This window comes from Lissotriton helveticus, chromosome 2_1 (assembly GCF_964261635.1).
Source record: "Lissotriton helveticus chromosome 2_1, aLisHel1.1, whole genome shotgun sequence".
Lineage (NCBI taxonomy): Eukaryota > Metazoa > Chordata > Amphibia > Caudata > Salamandridae > Lissotriton > Lissotriton helveticus.
The window spans coordinates 22,625,228-22,652,142 of record NC_136059.1 but is presented as its reverse complement, the minus strand read 5'-3'; the positions used below and the strand labels follow the sequence as shown (position 1 = coordinate 22,652,142).

General features: G+C 50.6%; 1 protein-coding gene across 1 annotated transcript in view; it reads right to left on the bottom strand.

Annotated features, from left to right (window-relative positions):
- The window catches only part of LOC144817673 (uncharacterized), a 499,177-nt gene that overhangs the window by 157,926 nt on the left and 314,336 nt on the right, over positions 1 to 26,915 (bottom strand). Inside the window, exons 6-7 of the mRNA XM_078674403.1 lie at positions 24,726 to 24,792; positions 4,460 to 4,617 (exon numbers count right to left, since the gene is read on the bottom strand). Of these exons, the coding sequence (XP_078530529.1) occupies positions 4,460 to 4,617; positions 24,726 to 24,792 (225 nt within the window). The remainder of the gene's footprint in view (positions 1 to 4,459; positions 4,618 to 24,725; positions 24,793 to 26,915) is intronic.

Genomic DNA, 26,915 nt, shown 5'->3' with positions numbered 1-26,915 from the left:
CCGTCCTTTTCCTTTTCTGTCTGTGCGTGCAGTGTGCTCCTGCAATATGTGGCCTCTGTGTCACATCATGTGTAAGGAAACCTGTATCCAGAGACGAGCTAAGTACTAGGATGATGTTACAGCAACATCTCAATGACTTTAGGAATATCGACCTAGACTCAGATTAGCAGGAGATTAGGTTAAATTGCCTATGTAAGGGCAAAAGGAGGGTTTGTAGTACTGAAAATCCCGAACTCATGTAACAATTCTGGACTCGAGAATAAAACTTTGTCGTATCATGACGAGTTGGGTATCAAAAGACCGAGAATGACGAGTACATTATGCACAAGCATTTTCGTCGCATTCGAGTGATGGTTTCACCTCGAAAGCGTCACTCGTACCGTAAATCCTTGGCTTCCATTTTGTATATGGCAGCCATTTTGTGTGTTGCCCTTCACATAGGCTTAATTCAACATCGAAAGGACACGTACTCCTTGATTGACTCTCCTGTGACCTGGGCAGGTTGGAACCATCGCCCCAGGCCAAACCCGTTTGGTCAGTTCCTCTCCCAGTGGCCGGTTGAGATAGCATCTAGGCGCAACCGTCCATAAAACCCTTTCATCACACACACACACCCTGCCGAATCTTGCCCACACCTGGCCCCACTCTTTTTCTCTGACTTGTTTTATGATGGGGACGTGCTCGTTTTATTGGGGGAACACCGATATCTGATGGAAATGCCGGACCTTGCCGGGCAATTCATTATGGAATGGACAACCGAAATGTGAGCTTGTCATCATAACTCTGTTACTTATTTGTGTTCGAAATATGTGAATAGTATCCTGAAAATCTAGGAATGTTTGCCTGAAGCTTATTATTTTGCATAAAAAGAGAAGCCTGACTTCGTGAATTGCGGCAGTCTCCTGAGAACATACTTCCTGTGTGTTGTACTTCTAGGACGCTTGTTACCTTGGTTGCAGCCAATAAAATCGATCTTTGACTTCACCTAGAAGACTCTGAGTTTCTGTGGTCTAAATCAGGAAGAACTCGAGGTCTTTGGGTGTACCCTGGCACCGCTGGGTTACCGGATCAGTACCGGTTCTGAAAAACCCAGTACCTCAACCCACGGGGTCAGAGAGGTGAGACCCCACCCTGCACTCTAGTTGTGGTCACAGACCCACGGGGTCAGTGAGGTGAGACCCCCACCCTGCGGTCTTGTTGTCGTCACAGACCCACGGGATCAGTGAGGTGATATCCCCGCCCTGCGCTCTTGTTGTGGTCACAGACCAACGGGGTCAGTGAGGTGACAGCCCCGCCCTGCACTCTTGTTGTGGTCACAGACCCACGGGGTCAGATAGATGAGAGCCCCGCCCATCGCTCTTGTTGTTGTCTCAGACCAACGGGGTCAGTGAGGTGAGACCCCCACCCTGCGCTCTTGTTGTTGTCACAGACCCACGGGGTCAGTGACGTCACAGCCCCGCCCAGCGCTCTTGTTGTTGTCACAGACCCACGGGGTCAGTGAGGTGAGACCCCCACCCTGCACTCTTGTTGTGGTCACAGACCCACGGGGTCAGATAGATGAGAGCCCCGCCCAGCGCTCTTGTTGTCGTCACAGACCCACGGGGTCAGTGAGGTGACAGCCCCGCCCTGCGCTCTTGTTGTCGTCACAGACCCACAGGGTCAGTGAGGTGAGACCCCCACCCTGCACTCTAGTTGTGGTCACAGACCCACGGGGTCAGTGAGGTGAGACCCCCACCCTGCGCTCTTGTTGTGGTCATAGACCCACGGGGTCAGTGAGGTGAGACCCCCACCCTGCGCTCTTGTTGTGGTCATAGACCCACGGGGTCAGTGAGGTGAGACCCCCACCCTGCTCTCTTGTTGTTGTCACAGACCCACGGGGTCAGTGAGCCGGCAGCCCCGCCCTTCACTCTTGTTGTGGTCACAGACCCACGGGGTCAGATAGATGAGAGCTGCGCCCAGCGCTCTTGTTGTTGTCCCAGACCCACGGGGTCAGTGAGGTGAGACCCCCACCCTGCGCTCTAGTTGTGGTCACAGACCCACGGGGTCAGTGAGGTGACAGCCCCGCACTGCGCTCTTGTTGTTGTCTCAGACCAACGGGGTCAGTGAGGTGAGACCCCCACCCTGCGCTGTTGTTGTTGTCACAGACACACGGGGTCAGTGAGGTGAGACCCCCACCCTGCGCTCTTGTTGTCGTCACAGACCCACGGGGTCAGTGAGGTGACAGCCCCGCCCTGCGCTCTTGTTGTGGTCACAGACCAACGGGGTCAGTGAGGTGACAGCCCCGCCCTGCGCTCTTGTTGTGGTCACAGACCCACGGGGTCAGATAGATGAGAGCCGCGCCCAGCGCTCTTGTTGTTGTCTCAGACCCACGGGGTCAGTGAGGTGAGACCCCTACCCTGCACTCTAGTTGTGGTCACAGACCCACGGGGTCAGTGAGGTGAGACCCCCACCCTGCGGTCTTGTTGTCATCACAGACCCACGGGATCAGTGAGGTGATATCCCCGCCCTGCGCTCTTGTTGTGGTCACAGACCAACGGGGTCAGTGAGGTGACAGCCCCGCCCAGCGCTCTTGTTGTTGTCTCAGACCAACGGGGTCAGTGAGGTGAGACCCCCACCCTGCGCTCTTGTTGTTGTCACAGACCCACGGGGTCAGTGAGGTGAGACCCCCACCCTGCGCTCTTGTTGTAGTCACAGACCCACGGGGTCAGTGATGTCACAGCCCCGCCCAGCGCTCTTGTTGTCGTCACAGACCCACGGGGTCAGTGAGGTGACAGCCCCGCCCTGCGCTCTTGTTGTCTTCACAGACCCACGGGGTCAGTGAGGTGAGACCCCCACCCTGCGCTCTTGTTGTGGTCACAGACCCATGGGGTCAGTGACGTCAGAGCCCCGCCCTGCACTCTTGTTGTCGTCACAGACCCACGGGGTCAGTGAGGTGACAGCCCCGCCCTGCGCTCTTGTTGTCTTCACAGACCCACGGGGTCAGTGAGGTGACAGCCCCGCCCTGCGCTCTTGTTGTCTTCACAGACCCACGGGGTCAGTGAGGTGACAGCCCCGCCCTGCGCTCTTGTTGTCGTCACAGACCCACGGGGTCAGCGAGGTGACAGCCCCGCCCTGCACTCTTGTTGTCGTCACAGACCCACAGGGTCAGTGAGGTGAGACCCCCACCCTGCACTCTAGTTGTGGTCACAGACCCACGGGGTCAGTGAGGTGAGACCCCCACCCTGCGCTCTTGTTGTGGTCATAGACCCACGGGGTCAGTGAGGTGAGACCCCCCACCCTGCGCTCTTGTTGTCGTCACAGACCCACAGGGTCAGTGAGGTGAGACCCCCACCCTGCACTCTAGTTGTGGTCACAGACCCACGGGGTCAGTGAGGTGAGACCCCCACCCTGCGCTCTTGTTGTGGTCATAGACCCACGGGGTCAGTGAGGTGAGACCCCCACCCTGCGCTCTTGTTGTGGTCATAGACCCACGGGGTCAGCGAGGTGACAGCCCCGCCCTGCACTCTTGTTGTCGTCACAGACCCACAGGGTCAGTGAGGTGAGACCCCCACCCTGCACTCTAGTTGTGGTCACAGACCCACGGGGTCAGTGAGGTGAGACCCCCACCCTGCGCTCTTGTTGTGGTCATAGACCCACAGGGTCAGTGAGGTGAGACCCCCACCCTGCACTCTAGTTGTGGTCACAGACCCACGGGGTCAGTGAGGTGAGACCCCCACCCTGCGCTCTTGTTGTTGTCACAGACCCACGGGGTCAGTGAGGTGAGACCCCCCACCCTGCGCTCTTGTTGTTGTCACAGACCCACGGGGTCAGTGAGGTGACAGCCCCGCCCTGCGCTCTTGTTGTCGTCACAGACCCACGGGGTCAGTGAGGTGACAGTCCCGCCTTGCGCTCTTGTTGTCGTCACAGACCCACAGGGTCAGCGAGGTGAGACCCCCACCCTGCACTCTTGTTGTGGTCACAGACCCACGGGGTCAGATAGATGAGAGCCCCGCCCAGCGCTCTTGTTGTTGTCTCAGACCCACGGGGTCAGTGAGGTGAGACCCCCCACCCTGCGCTCTTGTTGTGGTCACAGACCCACGGGGTCAGATAGATGAGAGCCCCGCCCAGCGCTCTTGTTGTTGTCTCAGACCCACGGGGTCAGTGAGGTGAGACCCCCACCCTGCGCTCTTGTTGTTGTCACAGACCCACGGGGTCAGTGATGTCACAGCCCCGCCCAGCGCTCTTGTTGTTGTCTCAGACCCACGGGGTCAGTGAGGTGAGACCCCCACCCTGAGCTCATGTTGTCGTCACAGACCCACGGGGTCAGTGAGGTGACAGCGCCGCCCTGAGCTTATGTTGTCGTCACAGACCCGCTGGGTTGGTGACGTGACAACCCCGTCTTGCGCTCTTGTTGTCGTAACAGACCCACGGGGTCAGCGAGGTGACAGCCCCGCCCTGCGCTTGTGTTGTCGTCACAGACCTGTTCCGGTGAAACCTTGATGGTGTCGTTGAAGATGGTCCAGTTGACGGTCTGGAAGCAGGGGGGCGTTGTGAGGGATCCGTTGTACCGGTAATACCGGTCCATCCTGGTAGGCAGCAACCCTGAGATGTCAAAGCCTTCAACCTGCGTATCCTCCCCTAAAATGGAATGGAATATGGTTAGTGCAGTATTCACACAGAGCCTCTCAGAGGGAAACACATTTCAGATACATTGTGAATATATTGGCAGCAGGAAGTGAACAGAGCGTATGTCTGTTCCGCTCCACAGCGTCAGGCAGGGCCAGACTTGGAATCCAAAGCAGCCCTGGCAAAGTTTGTCAGACCAGCCCCCGTACGGTGCATAGCGAGCAAATGCAGCAAGCGAGCCTGACAACTGCAAGGAGGTTTAGGAGGGGGGATTGTGGGGGTGTTCGCCCACCCCCTATGAGAATTTGGGAAAAAATGGTGCATCCTACGTGAAACATCCTTTACCTTGAAGTCTCTCACTGACCAGCCTTTACAATGCAGCCGCTACCCCGACTGTGACGTTTACCACGTCTTACTTTAACCCGGAAGCCATTACCATGATTTTTTGTAGGGGGCACGTTGTTGGACTTGTGTTGGATTTTTAAGTCCAACACCTTCCCTACTGTTGCGTAGACTGGAGTTGGACTAGTAGTTGATACTATTCCAAAGTCCAGCGCCCCCTAAAGGGAGTCATTGTAATGACCTGCGTGGTAGAGGAATGTGTGGTAACATCACAGTCGGGGTAGTGACTGCCTTGTAAAGCCATGCGGGGTAAATGTATGTGGGGTTCCAATATGCAACCCATTCTAAGACACATTTTTTATGATTTATTCTGTTGTATTTGTTTTAAAGCCTAGCAAATGCTGACTTCACAGTGCACCAGGATACAGCAATCTCTGGGGGCTCGTCAATGATTCGCTCACTATCACCCTCCAACAGCGCCCCTCATCTCTCTACAATCCCTCTCTCACATATATTTGATTTGTTTTATAGCATCTCTCATACCAGTGTAGGGTGTTGGAGCATTTTATGTCACACACACATACAGAAACAGTAAAACACAGATATGCAAATCAGTGTAAAGAAAATGTTAATGAGACAAAGGGGACTGCGAGTTGTAGGATTCACAGGCCATCCATACTGGTAGGCAATTTTAGGAGTGCTTGGTCTGGGGAAGCACAAAGTCAGGTTTCAGAGTGTAACACAGTGGTTAGGGTTGACTTTATTAAGATAAATGTATTTCTACGCGAACACTTTTTAGCAAAATTAGGATAATGAAAGACTGGGATAAAAACAATAACTTTCTAACTTAGATTATGAGTACAACATATGAACTACACAATAACAAAAAGACCACTTTGGCAAAAGCATTAACCCACTGAGCTACACACATAAAATACAGTTCTGTGATCTGCGTAGTACATGCTCTTTGCAGCAGCATAGTCACCCTCTGCTCTACCTGAGATGAGTCAGAACTGTCACTAGACAAAACTCTGATCTCTCTTCACCAGGTACATTAATCCATCAATGCCAACATTATAGAAGAGAAAAGTGGAACATTTCACATAAAAAACCTGGAGAATATATTCCCCCCCATTGACTCCTATTGAGGCCTGAATCAGGTTATTGTTATGTAAGGGACTTGCAGGTGTGCTGCTGCTGGATCGGACAATAGGAAGGCAAATATACGTTGTTTTTTCTTATCTAACATGAGCACGGAAAAAGTGCCATGGCAGGCAGAGAGAACGTGTTAAAAAATGTTGTGCACTGGCCTCTAGTGCAGGAGCAGGTGCTGGCAGTGTGTACTCCGAGTGACACAGGACTAGTCCCTGCCATCTGAAGCCGCTGAGGAACCAGGTTTATGAATGGGTAATCGGGAGGCGGGAGACTAGCCTTGGAATCGGCAGTCTCCCACCTGAATCGGGAGGGTTGGCTGTAGCATTAATCCCCAGAGTTATTGTGATATTCGTCATGAAAGCAAAAACGAATAGGTGGGAAGTCAAAAAGGCATTTAATAAGATTCGATATGCCAAGGGGTAAACAGCGACCCCAGCCACAGCAATGGCCACAACAGGTGGCAGCTTCACAGTGCCCGCCGGCGCTCGCCTTGGAACGCTGTTCGCGGTGACATTCTAAGTGATGTCACCGCGAGCAGCTCCATCACATGCGGAGACGCCGGGGGGGGGGAAACATGGTGGGAGATACCACACATCCCCCTTCCCTGCAGAATGAAACATCAGGTTTAAACAAAAGAACCAAAGGTACAACCGAACATTACATCATCATATGTTGCTCTAGATGTCTGGGTGGTCTGGTCATTCTCCGGCTAGTCCTTACACCCGGGTGGGGGACCGGCCACTGTTTCTTGGGAGTGGGACCCCTGTTTCCCTTGGAATCACCATTACCCTCATATTCTGTACAGGAATCCTGCCCGGGTGGGTGAAATCTCACTACTCTTCCCAGGTTCCAGATCTTTCCTTCCTGGGTCTTCACAGCATTCCTGAACAATTTAATGATCTTGGTGGGCCTACTGTATCCTGACCATCTTGCCCTGCCCGTAGGTGTCCTGATCTTAATGTCATCTCCTACCTTAAACCCGGCCTCCTGTGTAGAGTTGAGCCTGTCGAATCTTTCTTTCCTCCCCACCATAACTCCTTCCTGCCTCACTAATCCTTTCGCTTCTTTGGAGTGATCTGACCATCCCTTATTCCACCCCATCCACCCTGGGGATAGTTTGGTGTTGGGTACTCTTGCTCGGAGCAACTCGAATGGGGTGACTCCCGTCGTTTGGTGCGGGGTGAACCTGTATGCTTCAATCCGCCTCCATACTTCTTCCTTCTAGTTCATGCCACTGGCCTTTGCTAACTGGAGACTCTCCTTGAGGGTCTTGTTAAAGCGCTCAACCATGCCATTGGTCTCCGGGTGATACAGAGCACACCGCTCGTGTGTGATTCCTCTCTCCTCAAGGAAGTCTTCCATCTCTTTCGAACACAGTTGCACTCCATTGTCGGTGAGTAGGCTGCTGGGTAATCCTTCCCTAATAAACAACCCTTGCAGGAACTCAATGACGACCTTAGTTGTGACTTCACTCACCAACTTCACTTCCGGCCACCTGGAGTACAGATCCATGAGCACTAGAATATACGGCGTGCGCACTTCTCCCGTCAATGGACCAACGATGTCTAACGCCAACTCCTCCCAGGGCCCAGAAGGTGGTGGCCTGCACACCATTGGTGGTGTCAGTTGTCTCAGTACTTAATCGCTGACGCTACACGGAACACAGTCTCTTACTTTTCTTTCAATTGCGAGATCCATGCCCGGCCACCAGTAGTCTTCTCTCAACCTTTGTTTTGTCTTGGTGATGCCCAGGTGGCCATCGTGAGCCATATCTATCAGATTCTCTCTCACAGACGCGGGAGGTACCAATCTTGTTCCCCTGAACAGGCATTCATCGACTACGGACAGTTCATCTTTGATAGTCCAGAATGGCCGCATAGCCTCCTCTCGTTTATCTTCATGTTTCCATCTGTCTTTTACTCTTTTGCACACCTCCTCCACGACCTTGTCTTTCTTTTGTGCACTTTTCCATGTTTCTTCACCTATCGCCTTCTGGATGGCGCACACAATTTCCATTTGATGGTCTTCGATTTCATCATCCACCTTCTCATGCGCTTCATTTGCCTCATTTTCTTTCACAAGCTTTGACAAACAATCTGCTGCAAAATTACGCGTTCCAGGGACGTACTCGACACAGAAAGTGTATTCCTGGAGACCGACCACCCAGCGCCTGATCCTGCTAGAGATTGCATCCAGGCCCTTCTTGCTGAAAACCTCCACCAATGGTTTGTGGTCAGTACGAAGGATGAACTTTGTGCCCCACAGGAAATCCCTGAATTTGCCCAATGCCCAGAATACCGCCAAGGCTTCCTTTTCGATCACAGAGTAGTTGTTTTCTGACTTCTGAAGGGATCTTGAGGCGAAAGCTATCGTTTCCTCTCCGTCTTTGCTTACTTGAGTGAGGACCGCTCCCAACCCTTTTGCGCTGGCGTCGGTAGTGACTACTGTCGCACGGTTGGGTATGAAAGACATTATCTGGGTGCTTCTGCAAGTGCATTCCTCACGTCCTCAAACTCTCTCTGACACTCCTGACTCCAGTTGAACGCCGTCTCCTTCTTCAACAACAGTCTGATAGCATACGTCCTTCCTGCCAGGTTCCGTATGAATTTCTCGTAGAACTCCAGCATTCCCATAAAGGACTTGATTTCGTCCTTGCTTCTTGGGGGCACCAAATTTACAATGGTGTTCTGGAGCTCCGCTTTGGGACGGATACCTTCTGCCGTCACTTTGTGTCCCAAGAAATCCAGTTCCGCACAGCCAAACACGCACTTTTCTCTCCTCATTGTTAGACCTTGCGACCTAAACCTGCCCAGCACTCGTCTCAGCCTCTCATCATGCTCCTTATGGTCTTTCGCAAACACTAGCACATCGTCCTGATAGCATACGACACCAGGAATCTCTTTCAGGATATTTCCCATGAGCCTCTGACACAAGGCTGCCGCAGAGACCAACCCGAAAGGCATCCTCTTGAACTTGTATGCGCCCATGGGCGTCACAAACGCTGTGAGTTCTTGCGACTCTTCGTGCAACTTGATCTGAAAGTAAGCTGAGGTAAGGTCAAGTGTGGCGAATACTCTTGCACCCTCCAGCATGCTCATCATCTAGGTGATGTTGGGCAGTGGGAATCGGTCGACCACGACTTCTTTGTTAAGAGCCCTGAGATCAATGCATAGCCGAACCGACCCATCCTTTTTCTGGGCGGCTACGATGGGCGCCAGCCATTCCGTCGCTTCCACCGGTTCGATGACTCCTGCTTTGCACAGTTTTCCGAGTTCCGTCTTCACCGCTTCTTGGATGGCAATGGGTAGCTTCCTGACCTTGGCCACGACAGGCTTCACGTTTTCTTTCAATTTGATCTTGTGGCAGTAGTTCTTCAAACATCCAAGCTCTTCGCTGAATACCTCCTTGAACTCAGTCACTAAATCTTCCTTTGGTTCTTGTATCTCCTGTATTACGATTTGGGAATTGCTATTGGGATTAAGATAGACCCCCAACTCCTTCTGTGCCTGCCAGCCCAAAATATTATCACCGACTGTAGACACATACACCTTTGACACTGTTGTCCTGTCCTTGTATTCAATTTTGTCCCAGAAGTACCCTTTCATTGAGATGGGGCGGCCAGCATACCCCCCGGGCCTCACATCCATTTTCTTCAAAATTATCCTCCCCTTGGACACTCAGGAAAATTCTTTCGCATTGACGATTGTTATTCTAGAACAGGAATCAAACAATGCATCCAAATCTGTGCCCCTTACTTTTATAGTGTCTTTAGGGCTGCAGGACTGACCTTCTCCAACTTGCACGACTATTTCTTCACATGTAGTGTCTTTGAGGCTGCAGCTCTGACCTTCGCTCACTCGCACAACTATTTCGTCACATACTGTGTTGGTCCTGTCTTTACCCTGTCTACTGAATCCTTGTCCACTTTTGCAATACTGCCTGAAATGACCTTTCTTTCCGCACTTGTTGCACGTGAACTTGAGGGCAGGACACTCTTTGTCATTGGCCATGTGCCCCTGCTTACCACATCTATAACAGGTACCCTTGAATGACCATCCCGATTTGTTCTGTTTCTGCTCTTTACTCACTATTTTCTGGCCCTTGATCACAGACACAGCCTCACATTCAGTCACAACTTCGCTTACTTTCGGTTTGTCCTCGCTTCCTTTCTCACTAGTGTCCTGCTTTATTTCACTGACGCACTGTAACATATGTTCTACTTGTTTGGCTATTATTAAAACCTCCTTCAGGGGTGGGTCATCCTTCAGCCACAACTCCTCACGTACACGCTCCATCCTGCAAGCTAGCACGAACTGGTCCCTGATCCTTTCCTCACTTGCACCACCAAACTTGCATGTTGCAGCCAGTCTTCTTAGTTCAGAGACAACATCTTCAATAGATTCCCCCTCCTTCTGTACTCTTTTCCCAAAATGATATCTTTCCATAATGGTACTAGTCTTTGGGAGATAGTGCAAGTCTAATTTGTTCAAGCTTACTTCTAGTTCATTCAGACCTCTTGCTTCCTGTGCCCCTAGATCCGGGAGGTGATCCAAAACCTCTTCCCCTTCCGCCTCTAGGTAATATGCCAATAATGCTACCTTCCTTTCTAGCCCAAGATTTGGGCCACACACCGTAGCATAATTTAAGAACACTTTTTTCCACTTTTTCCACAGAATAGTAGGTTCCCCGGGATTAGTCAAGAAGAAGGGCGGGGGTGTTACACTCTGCATGCTAGCAATGTCACAGAAAGCCCTCCTAAGAGTCAATGGGGAAGATTAAATACAGGGACTACAGGGTATAAGTAAAAATGGTTAGACTTTAGATGGTAATGAAGCAAAATAAATGCACCTTTCCCAGGAGATTTTCGCACAGGATCACTTAATACTGTAACCTTACAGATAGTATTGTTACAACTTTTTGAACCACTGGGTGGCACTGTGGCGTATGATCTGTTCGCACTGAGGCGAGTCACCAACTTGAAATTTGCCCTGTTGTTGTTCATACAGAGGATGTTACCAGTCTGAGGAGAATTACCCACTATTACACTTCCTACCCACAACGGTGATTTTCGGCAAAGACCAATCTCCTGAGAGTAGACGACGAACGATATGTGGGAAAAGCACAAGTAAGTCTAAAGGTTGCCCAAAGAGTGGTGTTCTCTATGCCGTTAAAATCAAAATCGCAAAGGCTAAGCTCCATGTGTGTCAGGATCCAAGGTGTACCTACGAGTGGCACGCTGCTCGCACCGCCCGTCACTTAAAGTACAACAAATGCAGTCAGGGTGTTGAAACTTGGGCCTGCATCTCTTCACGCTGACGGGATCGGGTAAGTGACAACCGCAAAGGGTGGTGCAGGTGCGGCGATCTATCAGGCAAAGGTCACACCGCCACGCACCGCCAGCACCTCCTACAGCCACTAATCTTAGTAGCACGCCATGCTCTCCGTGGACACCTCATGCAATCCAGTCCGCCTCCTCCAGTCCGATGGCCCCAGCTGGTGCTCCTACATTGAGAAGATGTCCAATGTCCATTTATTTCCACAGCCGCTCCACACACTTCTGTGACATCCACCACAAATTCACGCTAGGCGCGCCCTTCACTCGCAGATACCGGCACAGTGCCTCTTCATACGGCTGACGCTCCACTTTGTAATACTCTTTCCTTATCTTGAGCCGGTTCAGCTTCCTAACACACCTCGCACACCGCTCTGATGCCAAATCGCTGCCGCCCCTCACCATATGTTGTTCACAGCACTTCAGTCTGCTTCAGGAGCATTTCGCGTTATTCTTCTTCTTAGATACCGGCACAGTACCTCTTCATTCGGCTGACACTCCACTATGTAATCTCCTTTCCTTATCTCGAGCCGACCAAGTTCTTTACACCCCTCGTACACCGCTCTGATGCCAACTCACTGCCACTCCTCACATATGTCGATCACAGCACTTAAGTCTGCTTCAGGAGCACTTCACGTTATTCTTCTTCCGCTTCGCAGCGCTTCTCGACCTCATGGGCGTGTTGAGGTCGCTGTCCCCGAAAGTCCCTCGTCGCCAGTGTGATATTCGTCATGAAAGCAGACACGAATAGGTGGGAAGTCAAACAGGCATTTAATAAGGTTCGATATGCCAAGGGGTAAACAGCGACCCCAGCCACAGCAATGGCCACAACAGGTGGCAGCTTCACAGTGCCCGCCGGCGCTCGCCTTGGAACGCTGGTCGCGGTGACATTCTAAGTGATGTCACCGCGAGCAGCTCCATCACATGCGGAGACGCCCGGGGGGAAACAAGGTGGGAGATACCACAGTTATCTTGGCAGTTTTATTGTTGCCTGAAACCTGTTGGATTTACAAGGACCTCTGCAGTGCTTTAAAACTGCGGCACTGCTACAAAACCGGCCCCCAGTACCAGAAGCGGCCCCCCATGCTTCCATCCTCACGGGGAAACGCCCGAGGCCCGGTAACTCATAGCTGTAGGTGAAAATAAAGACCGCGTGAAAGCACCTATTATAGACCCCACCTAGAAGAGGTGCATGTGGAGACGAGAAACAAATGCCTCATTTCTACCCGCCCACTGTACCTGGAGACCCTACCACAGGCTCCCTTGATGGGAATCCAGGATTTATTCTTGATTTCAACCTGTGGTGCACTCTACAAGCGCAGGCAGCAATGAAATCAGTGCTTAATTTGAACCAATGGGGGCCGGTGGGCAGCACTGGCATTCTTTTGTTCTTCAACAAGAAGAAGTCTCAAAGAAAACATTAAATGGCAAATGTATCATACTTTCATGCAGCGCAACGCAGCAAGCCAACCTGGACATTCCTGTCTGTCCTTGCGCTGGCGCAATTTCGGCTGGCTACCACCAATGCAGGCACCATGGCACCATGGTGCAGGGGGGCCTGCATTGTAAGCAGGATCGTTTTGGTGGCAGAAGGGGCACCTTCCTGTACAAAAACAATCCTAAGAGGCAGTTTCCTATGTCTGATGCATGATGCAGTACACATCGAAAGAGATAAAAATGGGTGGAAATAAAGATATTTCTGCTAGTTATGCCTCTCTTGGGAATGCACCAAAACACGTGGGCCAATACATGGGAACACCCTCGCTCCACCCTTGGAACGACTCCCTGGTGCAGAGTAATGTCCCACGTAGTCGCAGAGCCACCGCCGGAGGAAAATCCTTCTCCTACCTGGCGGCCAAGACATGGAACTCCCTCCCCATCCACCTCTGGCTGACACAGGATCACCTCTCCTTCAGAAAGCAACTCAAGACCTGGCTGTTCGAGCAGTAGTGGACCCCCCCCCCCCTCCCAGCGCCTTGAGACCCTCGCGGGTGAGTAGCGCGCTTTTCAAATTCGCCTGATTGATTGATTGATTGAATGCAGGGTAGCAATTTGCGCCACCTTTCGTTACTCCAGATGTATCAAGCCAGTGTCGCGCTGCGAGTGTGATGTAACATTGTGATAAATATAGGCCTAAATACTTAAACCAGGCTGATGCCTGCCCCGGGGCTAGCCATAGAAGTGCCAAGTGACACAAAAATGCGTAAATTATGTGACCCCAGTGACATATCATGAGCGCCGTAGATTTGCAGGAGACCATCAAGGCGCTAACAAAGGAGGCGGTCACAGTTCTAACAGCTCTCGGACCTTCCTTTTATTTTCCTTCCTCTTCCTGTTCCCATATCTTCTCCCCACACCCCAGGCAGGCACTTTCTCTATGGCCCCCGTGTCCCACCCCACATGGCAAATCACACCCAGTCTCAGACAATGTAATTGGCTCCCTCGGGTCCTAGTGCCCGACGCCACCTCTCTCCCAGTGTAAATGTTGACTTCCTGCTAAGCTAGAGTCTTACATCTCTTCAATCAGTCGGTGGGGCGGACGCACCTGTCGTCCAGATCTTGTAGTGACCACTGGCTGTAGTTCTGCTCTGATCCTTCTCACCGACTTGCCTTCACACTCCACAGATGGTCTCTGTCCTGTTCTTCTGAGGGTACCCATGAATTGTACAACCACCCCCTTTGTCTGAGGCCACAGTGGGGTGATGCATTTATGTTCAATGCCCGAAAGGGTCTGGAATTGCTTAAACTCCACGCTGTTGAAAGCCCAAGCCATTATCTGACTTGCGGATGTATGGTATAGTGCCCACACCGTCACCCGCTCCTCCCCGCACTTGAAAACATTTTGCCCATGAATGATACGCCAGACACTTTGTTTATGGGTAAAGAACTGCTGCAGGTTTATTATCATACAAGGGGTCTGCCCTGCCAATGTCCCCCTGCTTGGGACGCGGGCAGAGCATTCCCCACGTTGCTAATACGTTATCACTGCATCATGTCCAGTGGACGAGACACTTGTGATGAGTGGGAGGGCCACAAAAAAAGTCAATGGCCACTCTTTGCCACACATTCTCAAGGAGATCGGACATCTTTACTGGATAGTGAGTTGTCGTAGTTGACAAACAACATCTTGGTTTTGGGGCAGCCAAAAATGGTCAGAAGGGGTTGTTGTTGTTGGTTATTGCGTAATTTTCAGATAGAGCGACCGCAATGTCTGGACCAGAGCTTTCATGAAGCCAGGTTTCTGTGCGAAAAATTTCATCTGGTTGTTCGCTAACCAGCAAATCAAACAGTTTATATTTGTGTTTGGGAAGGGAACGGCAATTGGTGCTTATAAAAGAAAAGTTTCTGATGGATGAAGTTATCATGTAAAAATTGGTAGCTTTATTGACTTTCGTGGTTTTAGCGGTTAGAGTGTTGGTGTATCCACACTTGAGACAAGTTTCCTTTTTGCCGTCGAAGTGTAGTACAGTGCATTGAGGGTGCAAGGACGAATTATAATTCTGTAATTGTTCAGATGAATACCGAAGCCTGAAGTTAGATTCAGGTTGCACCTTGCTAGTGTGTCCATAGTCGTAGGAGGATGGACCAGGACTTCTGGCCCTAGGCTCGGGCCAGGCACAGACGGGCTTACGTGGCGCGCCCACTGCGCGCGTCCGCTGCGCGCATCCGCTGCGCGTCCCCGACATTGGCCTTTTGAAGCCCTGACGTGTGACGAGTCAGGGGGGCGTTGTAATGTTGAGACCGCGCTGTTGCGGTCTAGTTGCCCAGCGCACGTAGGCGTGCGCATACGCGGTGGTGCACGGCGCCGCGTACGATATAAATAAAGAGAAGGCGTGTCCCCGGGTTAGTCGGGACCACGCATCAGATCAACACGATCGTCTGTGTGTGTCCCTGCGCAGCGCGCCTTGCACGTGCGTGCTACCCAGGTTCCAGGACCTGACAATGGCGACGAGGGTCAAACAGACCCCACTCTGTGTTTCACCTGATGCTCCGACCCTGCAATGTTGAGCACGGAGATAGCTGTGCTACGGCCCTCGACCCCAATAGGCCCGGATGAGACCAGATCCACTTCCCGGCAGGTGAAGTTTGATGAAGCCACCAAGCACTGCGACGCAGGTGCTGTGAGGCCACCGCCCTGCCTTTTCTGTCCTCTGCCGACCACGAGGGTGACTCTGCGCCAGCAGTGTGGGCAAGCACGTGGAGTCGCTAGGCCGCGACACGTGCCCATTGGCACCAAAGCGGTGCAAGTCACCCCGCCCGGCGCCGAAGTCACTGCTGCCTCCCCATCAGTCTCACGTTCCCCAGGACTCCGGTACAAGAATCATTCCAGCTCCCGGCATATTCTTCCTGGTCCCACCTCTAACTGGACGGGAGGTTACTGCGCCAAGATGACGACCATCCCTCCGATTGAGCCATTCGTGGTGGACGGAGCGCCCGCGTCGCTGGCGCCGAGATGGAAAGACTGGACAGAGCGTCTGCAATTCTACTTCGAAGGTGCAGGTACGGCGAGGGAACGACGCAGAGCACTCCTCCTTCACCTTGGAGGTAAGGACATTCACAGGATTTACAAGACACTGACGGAGGCCACGCCGCACACGTATGTTACCCTTCTGAATGCGCTCAATGCGTACTTTGAGCCGATGGCCAGCAAGGACTACGAAAGGTTCCTCTTCCGTCAGGCCCGGCAGGAGGCAGATGAATCCCTCGATGCTTTTCACGGAAGGTTGAGAGAACTCGCCAGTACATGTGGGTTCAGGGATGAACAAGAGGAGATACGCGGCCAAATAATCCAAAACTGCTATTCGTCCGACCTGCGTGTCAAAATCCTACAGGAAGATGGGAAACCATTGGCCGATATCTTGAAACTGGGCCGATCCAAGGAGCCATCACGAGCGAGAGCATCGCACATGGAGGCAGCCTTGCATAGGCCAGCGAAAGCCGAACAGGTCAATGTGGCAGAACAAGTGAATGTCGTCCGACCAAAACAACGGCCATTCGGAGGTAAAAAGCCACAAGAGCGGCGAAAAGACTGTGGGTACTGCGGAGGCACACCGCACCGTGCGAAAGAATGCCCAGCGTATGGAAAGAAGTGCGGCGCATGTGGGCGAATAAATCATTTTGCCTCAGTGTGCAGATCTGCGAAACAGAAGACGGAAGCGGCACACGCCATTAGAGACAGCCCAGAGAGCGAGGACATGGACGACGACTCCCATGACTATCCCGTCCACTATGTCTTTGCCATCAACCAACCTAACAGGAAGCAGAGACGACTCCCAAAGTGTCGGATAAGAGTGAACCAACAAGAGGTGAGAGCCACCATAGACACGGGAGCATCAATAGAACTTATGTCGGCTGACGTGTACAATCAGCTCCGAGACAAGCCGACTCTGAAGATGGCGAAAATCCGAGTGTTTGCCTACGGACAGAAAACCCCGATACCACTCATTGGGTGCTTCCAGACCGAAATCTGTCACCAAGACAAGAAAATCCACGCCACCATTTACGTGACGAAAGAAGGGAGTGGCATGCTACTCAGTGGACGGGCGGCCGAAGAACACCAACTCATCTTCTACGCCATGGCGGTGCTGGAGGACGAACTAGACGCCATTCTTGAAGAATTCGAGGACACGTTCCGAGGCATCGGGTGCCTCAAGGGGAAAGAAGTGTCATTGCACATTGACCCGTCCATTCAGCCAGTAGCCCTCAGACACCGGAGGATAGCCTTTCACCTCAGGAAAAAGGTAGAAGAAGAGCTTGAAAGTCTAGAAAGACAAGGCATAATTGAGAAAGTCGATGGGCCCACACCCTGGGTATCACCGATCGTGGTAGCAAGAAAACCCAAACAGCCGGGGCAGGTCCGCATATGTGTAGACATGCGCCTACCCAATGCAGCAGTTAAGCGGGAACGCCACCTGACACCCACTGTCGACGATATTTTAGGTGAACTGAACGGTGCTAAGTGGTTCTCCAAAATGGATCTCCGCTCTGGCTACCACCAGCTACCCCTACACCCCGACTCCAGGTATATCACCACTTTCTCCTCCCATGTGGGCCTACGGCGTTACCGCCGCCTCAATTTTGGCATATCCAGTGCCGCGGAAGTTTTCCAAAATACGATCCGAGAAGTACTCAGCGGACTTCCAGGTGTACTAAACGTCAGTGACGACCTGCTCATATATGCCCAGTCCGTGGAAGAGCACCACCAGAGGTTGAGAGGAGTACTGAAAAGAATTAAGGACTCTGGCCTCACCTTGCACCGTGAAAAGTGCCAATTCCTCCAAAATACCATCAGTTTCTTCGGATACACATTCTCAGACAAAAGGAATCGCGCCTGACCCCGACAAGGTCAAAGATGTGCAGTCAGCTCCTGCCCCAACGAACATTTCCGAAGTAAGGAGTTTTCTAGGAATGGTTAACTTCTGTGGTCGTTTCATTCCAGACCTCTCTAACATCACCCGACCTCTACGAGAACTTACAAAGTCTACCACACCCTGGCAGTGGGGCGATGAGCAAAACGAAGCATTTCGCAACACAAAGGCAGCCCTATTGGCAGAGACAACACTCTCCTATTTTGACCCATCCAAGCAGACCAACATTGCTGTTGATGCCAGTCCTTTTGGTCTAGGTGCGGTCCTTACACAACGCCAGGGGGAAGACCACTAGGCACCGATCGCCTATGCAAGCAGGTCCTTGACGGAGACCGAACAAAGGTACTCCCAAATCGAGAGAGAAGCCATAGCGATCCACTGGGCGTGCAGACACTTCCATGTGTATGTGTATGGTCACCCTTTCACAATCTCAACGGACCACAAGCCACTACTTCCCCTGTTCCGAGGATCGGTGTCCAAGCCACCCCCCAGGATAGAAAAGTGGATATTGCAATTACAAGAATACGACTATCAATTAGAATTTAAACCAGGAGCCACCAACCCGGCAGATTACCTCTCTAGGCACCCACGAGCAGCCACCCCCGGAGAAGAGGAAGATGCTGAGGACACCGAGGCCTATGTGAACGCCGCGGTAGAGAGATCAAGACCTCTTCCCATGAGCCTGGACATGATCATTGAGGCCACGAAAAGGGATGAAGTCTCTCAACTTGTTTCGGACGCAATACGAACCAATGACTGGAAGACACTCCAAGCATCGTTGAGCAAGAGGACGCCGCAGGCAAGAAAAGCTTTGGAAGCGATCCTGAGAGTCAAGGAAGAACTGTCAGTGGACAGCCAGGGATGCGTGTTAAGAGGGCCCAGAATCGTGATGCCTTCAACCCTCACTCACCAAGCCATCACCCTCGCTCATCGAGGACACCAGGGAGTGGTGAAAACGAAGAGCAGACTTCGGGCAAAGATCTGGTTTCCTGATATGGACTCGCAAGTGGAACGAGCCGTCAAAGAGTGCCCATGGTGCCAGGCGGAGGGACCCCCAGATAGCCCACCCCCGGTCATCACAGAGGACGGCCCGCGGAAGCCATGGGAACACGTGAGTGCCGATTTTGGTCATCTACCAGACGGGAGACACATGCTAGTCATCATAGATGATTACACAAAATACCCCGAAGTGGAAATCGTGGCGTCACTCACAGCCAGGGAAGTAATCGCCAAGTTTGAAAAGACTATCGCTACCCATGGCATCTTCGGAACAGTCAAGACAGACAACGGACCCCCTTTTCAAAGCCAAGAGTTTGCGGACTATCTCGCAGAATGGGGAATACAACACAGGAAAATAACACCCCGATGGCCGCAAGCTAACGGAGAAGTGGAAAGGTTTATGCGCACGCTAAACAAGACCATCCGAATAGTCCATGCTGAAGGAGCATCTCTGGAAAAGGGGATATATTCATTCCTCCGGGAGTACAGGCTCACCCCGCATCGCACCACAGAAGTGGCCCCCGGCCCATCTACCATGGGACGCACAATCCGTGACACACTCCCCAATCACCACACATGGAGCCCCAACAGAACAGACTCGTGGAGGACTGTGTCCAATAGGAAGAGATCGAACGACTATGCCAGCTTCCGGCGAAAGTCCAAAGAATCGTCCATTGCAGAAAACGACTGGGTCTATGTCCGTGACAGATATCCCGGGAGCAAGTTCAGACTCCCGTATGAACCACGGCCGTGGACAGTAACGGGCCGCAACGGGACCATGATCACCGCCCAGCGAGGAGAGGAAACGGTCACCAGGAATGTCTCATTTTTCAAGAAGGCAGTCAGCCCAAGAAATGAACAGCCTGGCTCGGAAAGCAACGAGGAATCACCAAGTCGACCCACAGTCAACCAGAGCCCCCCTGAAAGTGCCGGCCAGGAATGGAACAACAGCCCCGCAGACGAACAACGAGCCTCCGAGACACCTCAGGCAGCCACCCCCAGGGCTCCCAGAGGACCCCTGGCCGTCGAGATCCCCAACAATGAACCACCCAGGAGAGTGCTGTTCCGGGGTGAAGCAGCAGGCTATGGACTAAGAAGAAATCCAGCACCCTCCTCACAGATGGCGGACTATGCAGTGGGTTGAAGAGGCTAGAGACTGGTAACAGGCCTGCCGGCCATGAACTTTTTGTTATTTGGCAAACTCTCACCATTAAGTGCCATGTTAATATTATAAAGGTTTTGTTATTATTAAAGGTGGAAAGGAATGTAATGTTGAGACCGCGCTGTTGCGGTCTAGTTGCCCAGCGCACGTAGGCGTGCGCATACGCGGTGGCGCACGGCGCCGCGTACGATATAAATAAAGAGAAGGCGTGTCCCCGGGTTAGTCGGGACCACGCATCAGACCAACACGATCGTCTGTGTGTGTCCCTGCGCAGCGCGCCTTGCACGTGCGTGCTACCCAGGTTCCAGGACCTGACAGGCGTGTCGCGCTGTGCCGGTCCGCCCTCCACACAAACAGCAACAGCTGTGGTGGACCGGGGTCGGAGTGAGTAGTGCGAAGTGGAGTGAAGTTAAAAATAAGGTATGATTTCTACTAGAGGCATGCGAGTTAAAAATAGCGCAATTGAGGAATTGAAATGCGACTAGTTCTGTTATAACGTGACTTACAAGTATCCAGCCACTGATTGTGGCATAGTTGCATATGTATCAGACAAAGTAGCCCGCCATGCCTAAAAAGGATCACGGGGTACACCTATCTTAATGAGGATTGGTTTTCGCCGTGTCTAGATCTGGTACCATCCCCTCTTCTGAGAAGATGTGGCCAAAGAACTTGAGGTAGGATTTATGTATTTCACATTTGTTGCCATTCAAAGTCAAACCAGCATCCATGAGCAATGGGCACACCTTTAGGAGCGCTTTGTCGTGCTCTCGTCTGGTGCGCCCGGATATAAATATGCTGTCACTATGGCTGATGGCACTGGGAATGGGCTTGATGGAGCAAGGACTCGTTTATGTGAGACTTGCTCGAAATTCAATTTACTTGTTTAACTTATTAACTTATTAACATGAAATTATTAATTGTTTCTTGTGATTAATCCTCACACATTACATGTGCATTAAAGACAGTGAAGCTTGCCTATGTATTTTCTAGCCATTAATATGGATAGCGGACTAAAAGCGTGGCTCTAACAGGGAAACCTTTACTGCGCATGCGTCGATTGCCTCTACGTAATGTGACGTTTAACAGCTTTGGAGGGAATTTCTTGCGCGTGAGCAGAATGCACTAACATGACGTCTTCAAGACCCACATGCATGGCACCTGCTTTGCTATCTAGAAAACGCTTTATTTACTAAGAGCTACTGCAGGGAAAACAATAAATAAATAAAGGGGAATAGAGTAGATGTAGATGGTATACAGTGAAATCATTTATTTCTTGAATTAATATTTTCTCTTTTGACCTTTTCATTAGTTTGTATTTTGGGCCTTCTTGCCAACAACCCAAATGATTGAGTGAAAGCCGTCTGCGCATGTGTGACCGCTCTCCGTCTGCGCATGTGTGACCACTAACTTCCCCTGCAAGAATGATCCTGTGACTTGAACCACATCCTAGGCCATCGACCGCTAAACCCTGGGACACAAGGATGTCAAAAGGGCAGTGGCTGAAGTCATTTGAACATTATTGATGGAAATGTATCAACTGTGAATAAAACTCGGGTGGGAATAAAATAAAATGCATATTAATAATGGGGTGGCTTTGGGAAAGAAGAGACATACTATGCCATCATGGTGTGATGACCAAATGCCCCTTGCCTGTCCAATCAGAAATCGTATTTTTGTGATATTGTAACTTTAGGGAATGGTACATGAATCCCAAAAGGTATAACTAAGGTAGTTTAGTTAGTTAAACAACACCCTGTCTGGGGAGGTCCTAGCACCTCCCTGGACAGGAAACCTATTGTCCAGGTCTCCCCTTCCGGAGTTTCGTCCAGCAACAGGAGTTCAGACTCGTGTCTGTGGCATCAGCATGCATTTTGTGATGCTGAGGCTCTGTTTAACTTTAACTGGGTAAAGCAGTAAACTACATGTCTTCTCCCTCTAGAAGGGTGGAATGCTACCCCCGCCGCCAGAACTGGTGTGGGGGGTAGTATTCCAGAGTGTTTGACACCTTACACAACATGTTTTGGTAAGGCCAAACCAAAGTTAGCATTAACCACGAGGATTATAATGCACTTAAGAGTATATGGTATGGCTATATCATAGAACAGCTATAAGGAGATGGTACCGAAAGCTGCAGAGGGGCTCAGCTCATGCTAGGGCACCCTCTCACACAAAACCAAGCACTCTGCCTCCAGGATTGTCGAGGCCTACCATAGGAGTGGCTTATAGGTGTATATGTGTCTATATGTAAGGGTATACTATATCTAAGTAAGGGGTGATTACACCACCTTACCCAGGCTGTGTAAACAGACCTGTGGTGTCAGTTTGGAAGGCAAACCAGGGGTGGCACAATACACGCTGCAGCCCCTGGTAGGCCTAGGGGGCACCTATGCCCTGGGTGCCTATGGAACACTATACAGGGGCTCACAGAGGTGACCCAGCAACCAATCTGGTATGTACCTAAGGTACATGGTATCAATCTGGAGAGAGAACAGCTGGGCTGTGGGTCTGACTAGCAGGCCCACAGCCACACTAAAGTAAAAAAAAACAGAGAATCACAGCAAAAAGTGGGGGTGACCATAGGAAGCAGACCCTACTCTCCTACACCGCTCTTTTGTTTTGTGTGTTATAAATCTCTGCAATGTATCTGCTGTAAAGCGCTCTGATACCCTAGGGTCAGGCCAGTGCTATATAAAACTTCTTAAATGAATAAAAATAAAAATAAATTGTTGACCAGCTCCTTTGTGTATCTGTAGTTGGTGTTTATCCGAGAAGAAGGACTTCTCCTGGCAGAGGTTCGGGACTGCCTTGTACAGCCACCAATCATATGTGTTGCTAGTCTTCTTCCTTTTCTCCTCCAGTGCTCACCACTTAACTTTAAGATTTTTAGGAAGATTCATTATATTTATGCTTACCTGAGAGGTTCCCTTAGGATATATTATATTTCCTTTGTCCTCAGAGGTCACCTTAGGAGGATACTTTATACTTAGTCTTTCCTAAGAGATTCCCTTAGGAAGATACAATATATTTTTTCTTACTAGAGAGGAGGGTCCCTTAGGAAGATACATTATACTTATTATCACCTAAGAGGCTCCCTTTGGAAGAAAAGGTATATTTATTATTACCTGTGAGGCCCCCTCAGGAAGGTAAAGAATATATATTTTTACCTGAGAGGCTTCCTTAGAAAGATACATTATACATATTTTCACCTGAGGGGCTCTTTAGGAAAATAAAATATATTTATTGTCACCTCAGATGCTCCCAAAGAAAGATACATTGCCTGAGAGGTTCTCTTAGGAACATAAATTATATGTATTGTCATTTAGAAGTTCTCTCAGGATGAAGAATTATATTTGTTTTTACCCGAGAGGTTCACTTAGAAAGATAAATTATGTAGATTTCCTTTTTTGATCCTACTTACAGCACTAGTAGTTCTGGTGTAGATTATAAGTAGGAAGTGTGTGCAGTGATCAGGACAAGTAATGGATATTGGAAGTTAAATTGATAATGAAACGTATCATCTTTGCTGATGTGATGTTCTCAGTTGTCCTTGAAGAGCGTAGGGTGATTGATGGTCTACTTGGTGTAGGTGGTAGATGTGAATGAGTGCGAAGAGCGCAGGGTGGTTGATCATCTACTTGGTGTAGGTGGTAGGTGTGAATGAGTGCGAAGAGCGCAGGGTGGTTGATCATCTACTTGGTGTAGGTGGTAGGTGCGAATGAGTGCGAAGAGCGCAGGGTGGTTGATCATCTACTTGGTGTAGGTGGTACACGCGAAGGAGTGCGAAGAGCGCAGGGTGGTTGATCGTATACTTGGTGTAGGTGGTACACGCGAAGAGTGCAGGGTGGTTGATCGTATACTTGGTGTAGGTGGTAGATGTGAATGAGTGCGAAGAGTGCAGGGTGGTTGATCATCTACTTGGTGTAGGTGGTACACGCGAATGAGTGCGAAAAATTCAGGGTGGTTGATCGTATACTTGGTGTAGGTGGTAGATGCGAATGAGTGTGAAGAGCGCAGGGTGGTTGATCATCTACTTGGTGTAGGTGGTACACGCGAATGAGTGCAAAGAGTGCAGGGTGGTTGATCGTATACTTGGTGTAGGTGGTAGATGCGAATGAGTGTGAAGAGCGCAGGGTGGTTGATCATCTACTTGGTGTAGGTGGTACACGCGAATGAGTGCGAAGAAGCGCAGAGTGGTTGATCGTCTACTTGGTGTAGGTGGTACACGCGAATTAGTGCGAAGAGGGCAGGGTGGTTGATCGTCTACTTGGTGTAGGTGGTACACGCGAATGAGTGCCAAGAGCGCAGGGTGGTTGATCGTCTACTTGGTGTAGGTGGTACACACGAATGAGTGCGAAGAGCGCAGGGTGGTTGATCGTCTACTTGGTGTAGGTGCTACACGCGAATAAGTGCATAGAGTGCAGGGTGTTTGATCGTCTCCTTGGTGTAGGTGTTACACGCGAATGAGTGCGTAGAGTGCAGGGTGGTTGATCGTCTACTTGGTGTAGGTGGTACACGCAAATTAGTGCATGGTCTGTTCAAGAGATGAATCTTGGCCTCGGTGATACTTCACCTACCTTGATTCTGATGTTGCGTAGGGCATGGGGCTTTAGGAGACCAGCCGGTCACTTAATGCAAACCTAGCAGCAGTCCCCTGGATGACAGTGAATATTTATCACTTACTCCCTGTTTTATGTCCAATCCATTGCAGGTAAGACCAGGCGCAAATCATTTTCATCAGTAAATGGATGCAGATTACTCCTACCTTCGTTTTCAACTTTATCAAAGTACTGCAGCAGGTGCGCATAGTAGGGGTTTTCCTCAGAGCCAGCCTGCAAGACATAAAAACAGCAATCCAGTGTTAGAGGTAAGGATAAGAACATTTACTACCAGGTTGAAGTTGATGCCGCAAACATTATGAAATCTTAGTGATAGCCATATTGAAGGAGAGCTTAAAGGTAAGTTCTACCAGGAATCTGATCTAATAAACAAGGGCCAAACACCACTGTTTCAGTGGCGAAGGGATAATCAGTTCTCACAATATCTTTAGTAAAAAACGGGGCCAATCAGTAAAGGCATTTAAGAGTACTTGAAGTAGTACTCCGGTAGCATTTAATGGGGTAAATTATAGCGGCATTTATGAGTATGTGAATGAGCATTCCCATAGTATGGTTTGGGCACAGTCACAAAGGCGTTCATGAGTATGTGAAATAGTACTCCTGTGGTATTTTATGGGACCAATCACAAAGGCGTTCATGAGCGTGTCAATCAGTACTCCAGTAGTTATTCTTGGGGCCAGTCACAAAGGCGTTCATGAGTATGTGAAATAGTACTCCGGTAGTAACACTCTGTTTACACCTGTAGTACTACTTCACATACCTATAAAGACCTCTGTGAATCAGCCCCAGTATTTTTAGGACTTGATGATTTTCCATACAAAACTCATGAAGTGAGTGTGAGCAGAGTTGTAACAAAACCACAAAAACACTTCTTACTGGGCTGGCATTTAGCCTCTTGACTAACATAGCGGGACAGCTATCCTTTAGAGCCTCTGGAAGCAGGAGTATTTAGTAGTCTGATGGGAGTCCAGCGGCCTGATCTGCAGGAACGCTTGAGCGGATAGTCCACCAAATATTGTGGATCCTTCATATGGCAGACACGTGTCGGCAGACCATCCTCAGACTTGGCCAAGTACCTAAATGCGGTATACACCCGTTACGACGCAACTTTTACTCCGCACTACCATTACAACGCGGGCATTACAACGCATGGCATTACAACGCATTGCGCTGGGGGGCGCTCTAGGATAAGAGGTAAGTTTAATTTACTATCCAACACCTTCCCTAGGGTCCACGGGGACTGGAGTTAGAATAGTAAATTATACTTACCACTATCCAGCACCCCAAAGCGCTATGCGTTGTAACGGTATTCGTTGTAAATACCGCGTTGTAATGGTACGCGGAGTAAAAGTATGCGTTGTAACGTCATACATCCCCTAAATGCGCTCCACCAGACATGTTCTCGGATTGTGGAAAATTAGTACGGTTTTGGTAAACATTATCTGCGTCATCTTGCCTTTTCCCCTGATGCCACACTTTTTGTCGTGCGCACCCGCCATTTTAGGTGCCTCGATCAGAACCACCCTCTGCACGCTCCTGGCCCCCAGCACAGCCCTTCGCCCTCACAAGCCCCCCCACGCACTGGCCACCCCCCCCCCCCACTCTCACATGCCTTGGGTCATAAACCCCTCTCCAGCGCAGCTCTACCTCAGAACCCCATCCTGTTCCCAGCGCGACACCTCCCTTCATTCCTTTCATGGTCCCAGGCCCTTTGATACAAACCCCTTTTCCTGTGCGCCCGTTTGTCTTCCTCGTTCCCAGGCCGCCACCTGGCCCTGCGGATATTGTTTATTGCCCCCCTCCCCGTACAGTAGGAAGCTTCCCTCGAATTGATCAAAGCCCCCACCCTATGAGATCCGATCAACCCCACACATTCCGTGAATCGGCGGAATGTCCAGCTGCGCGAGAATCATCACCTATTGTGACCGGGGTGGGGACTTCAACTGTAAATGTGTGTGGGAACGGGCCTGAAGGGGAGATTCCGAGGATGTCCTTTCATACTTCAAAGCATTACAAGAATGTGTTACCTGCAATAAAATTCATAAACTGTGTATAAGAGGCCAGGCCTCAGAGATGCGGTTAGAGCACCTCGTGACGATACTGGCTGTCCGAACTGATGTGTTCTCCTCCGGAGAGAATAAACCTTGTTTCCTGCCTTCCAGTCTCCAGCGCCTGCCTCTTCATTGATTAATATTTTGTGGGTTAAAGAGGCGATACCGCCGGGCAAATATTGGTTGTCCCTGACCTGTTTTTACAATTGGCGTCCCAAGCGTGGGGCCCATCAGTGACTCGTGGATCCAGTGGGAGAGGTCCTGACGACAGAGTGAACGACTGCA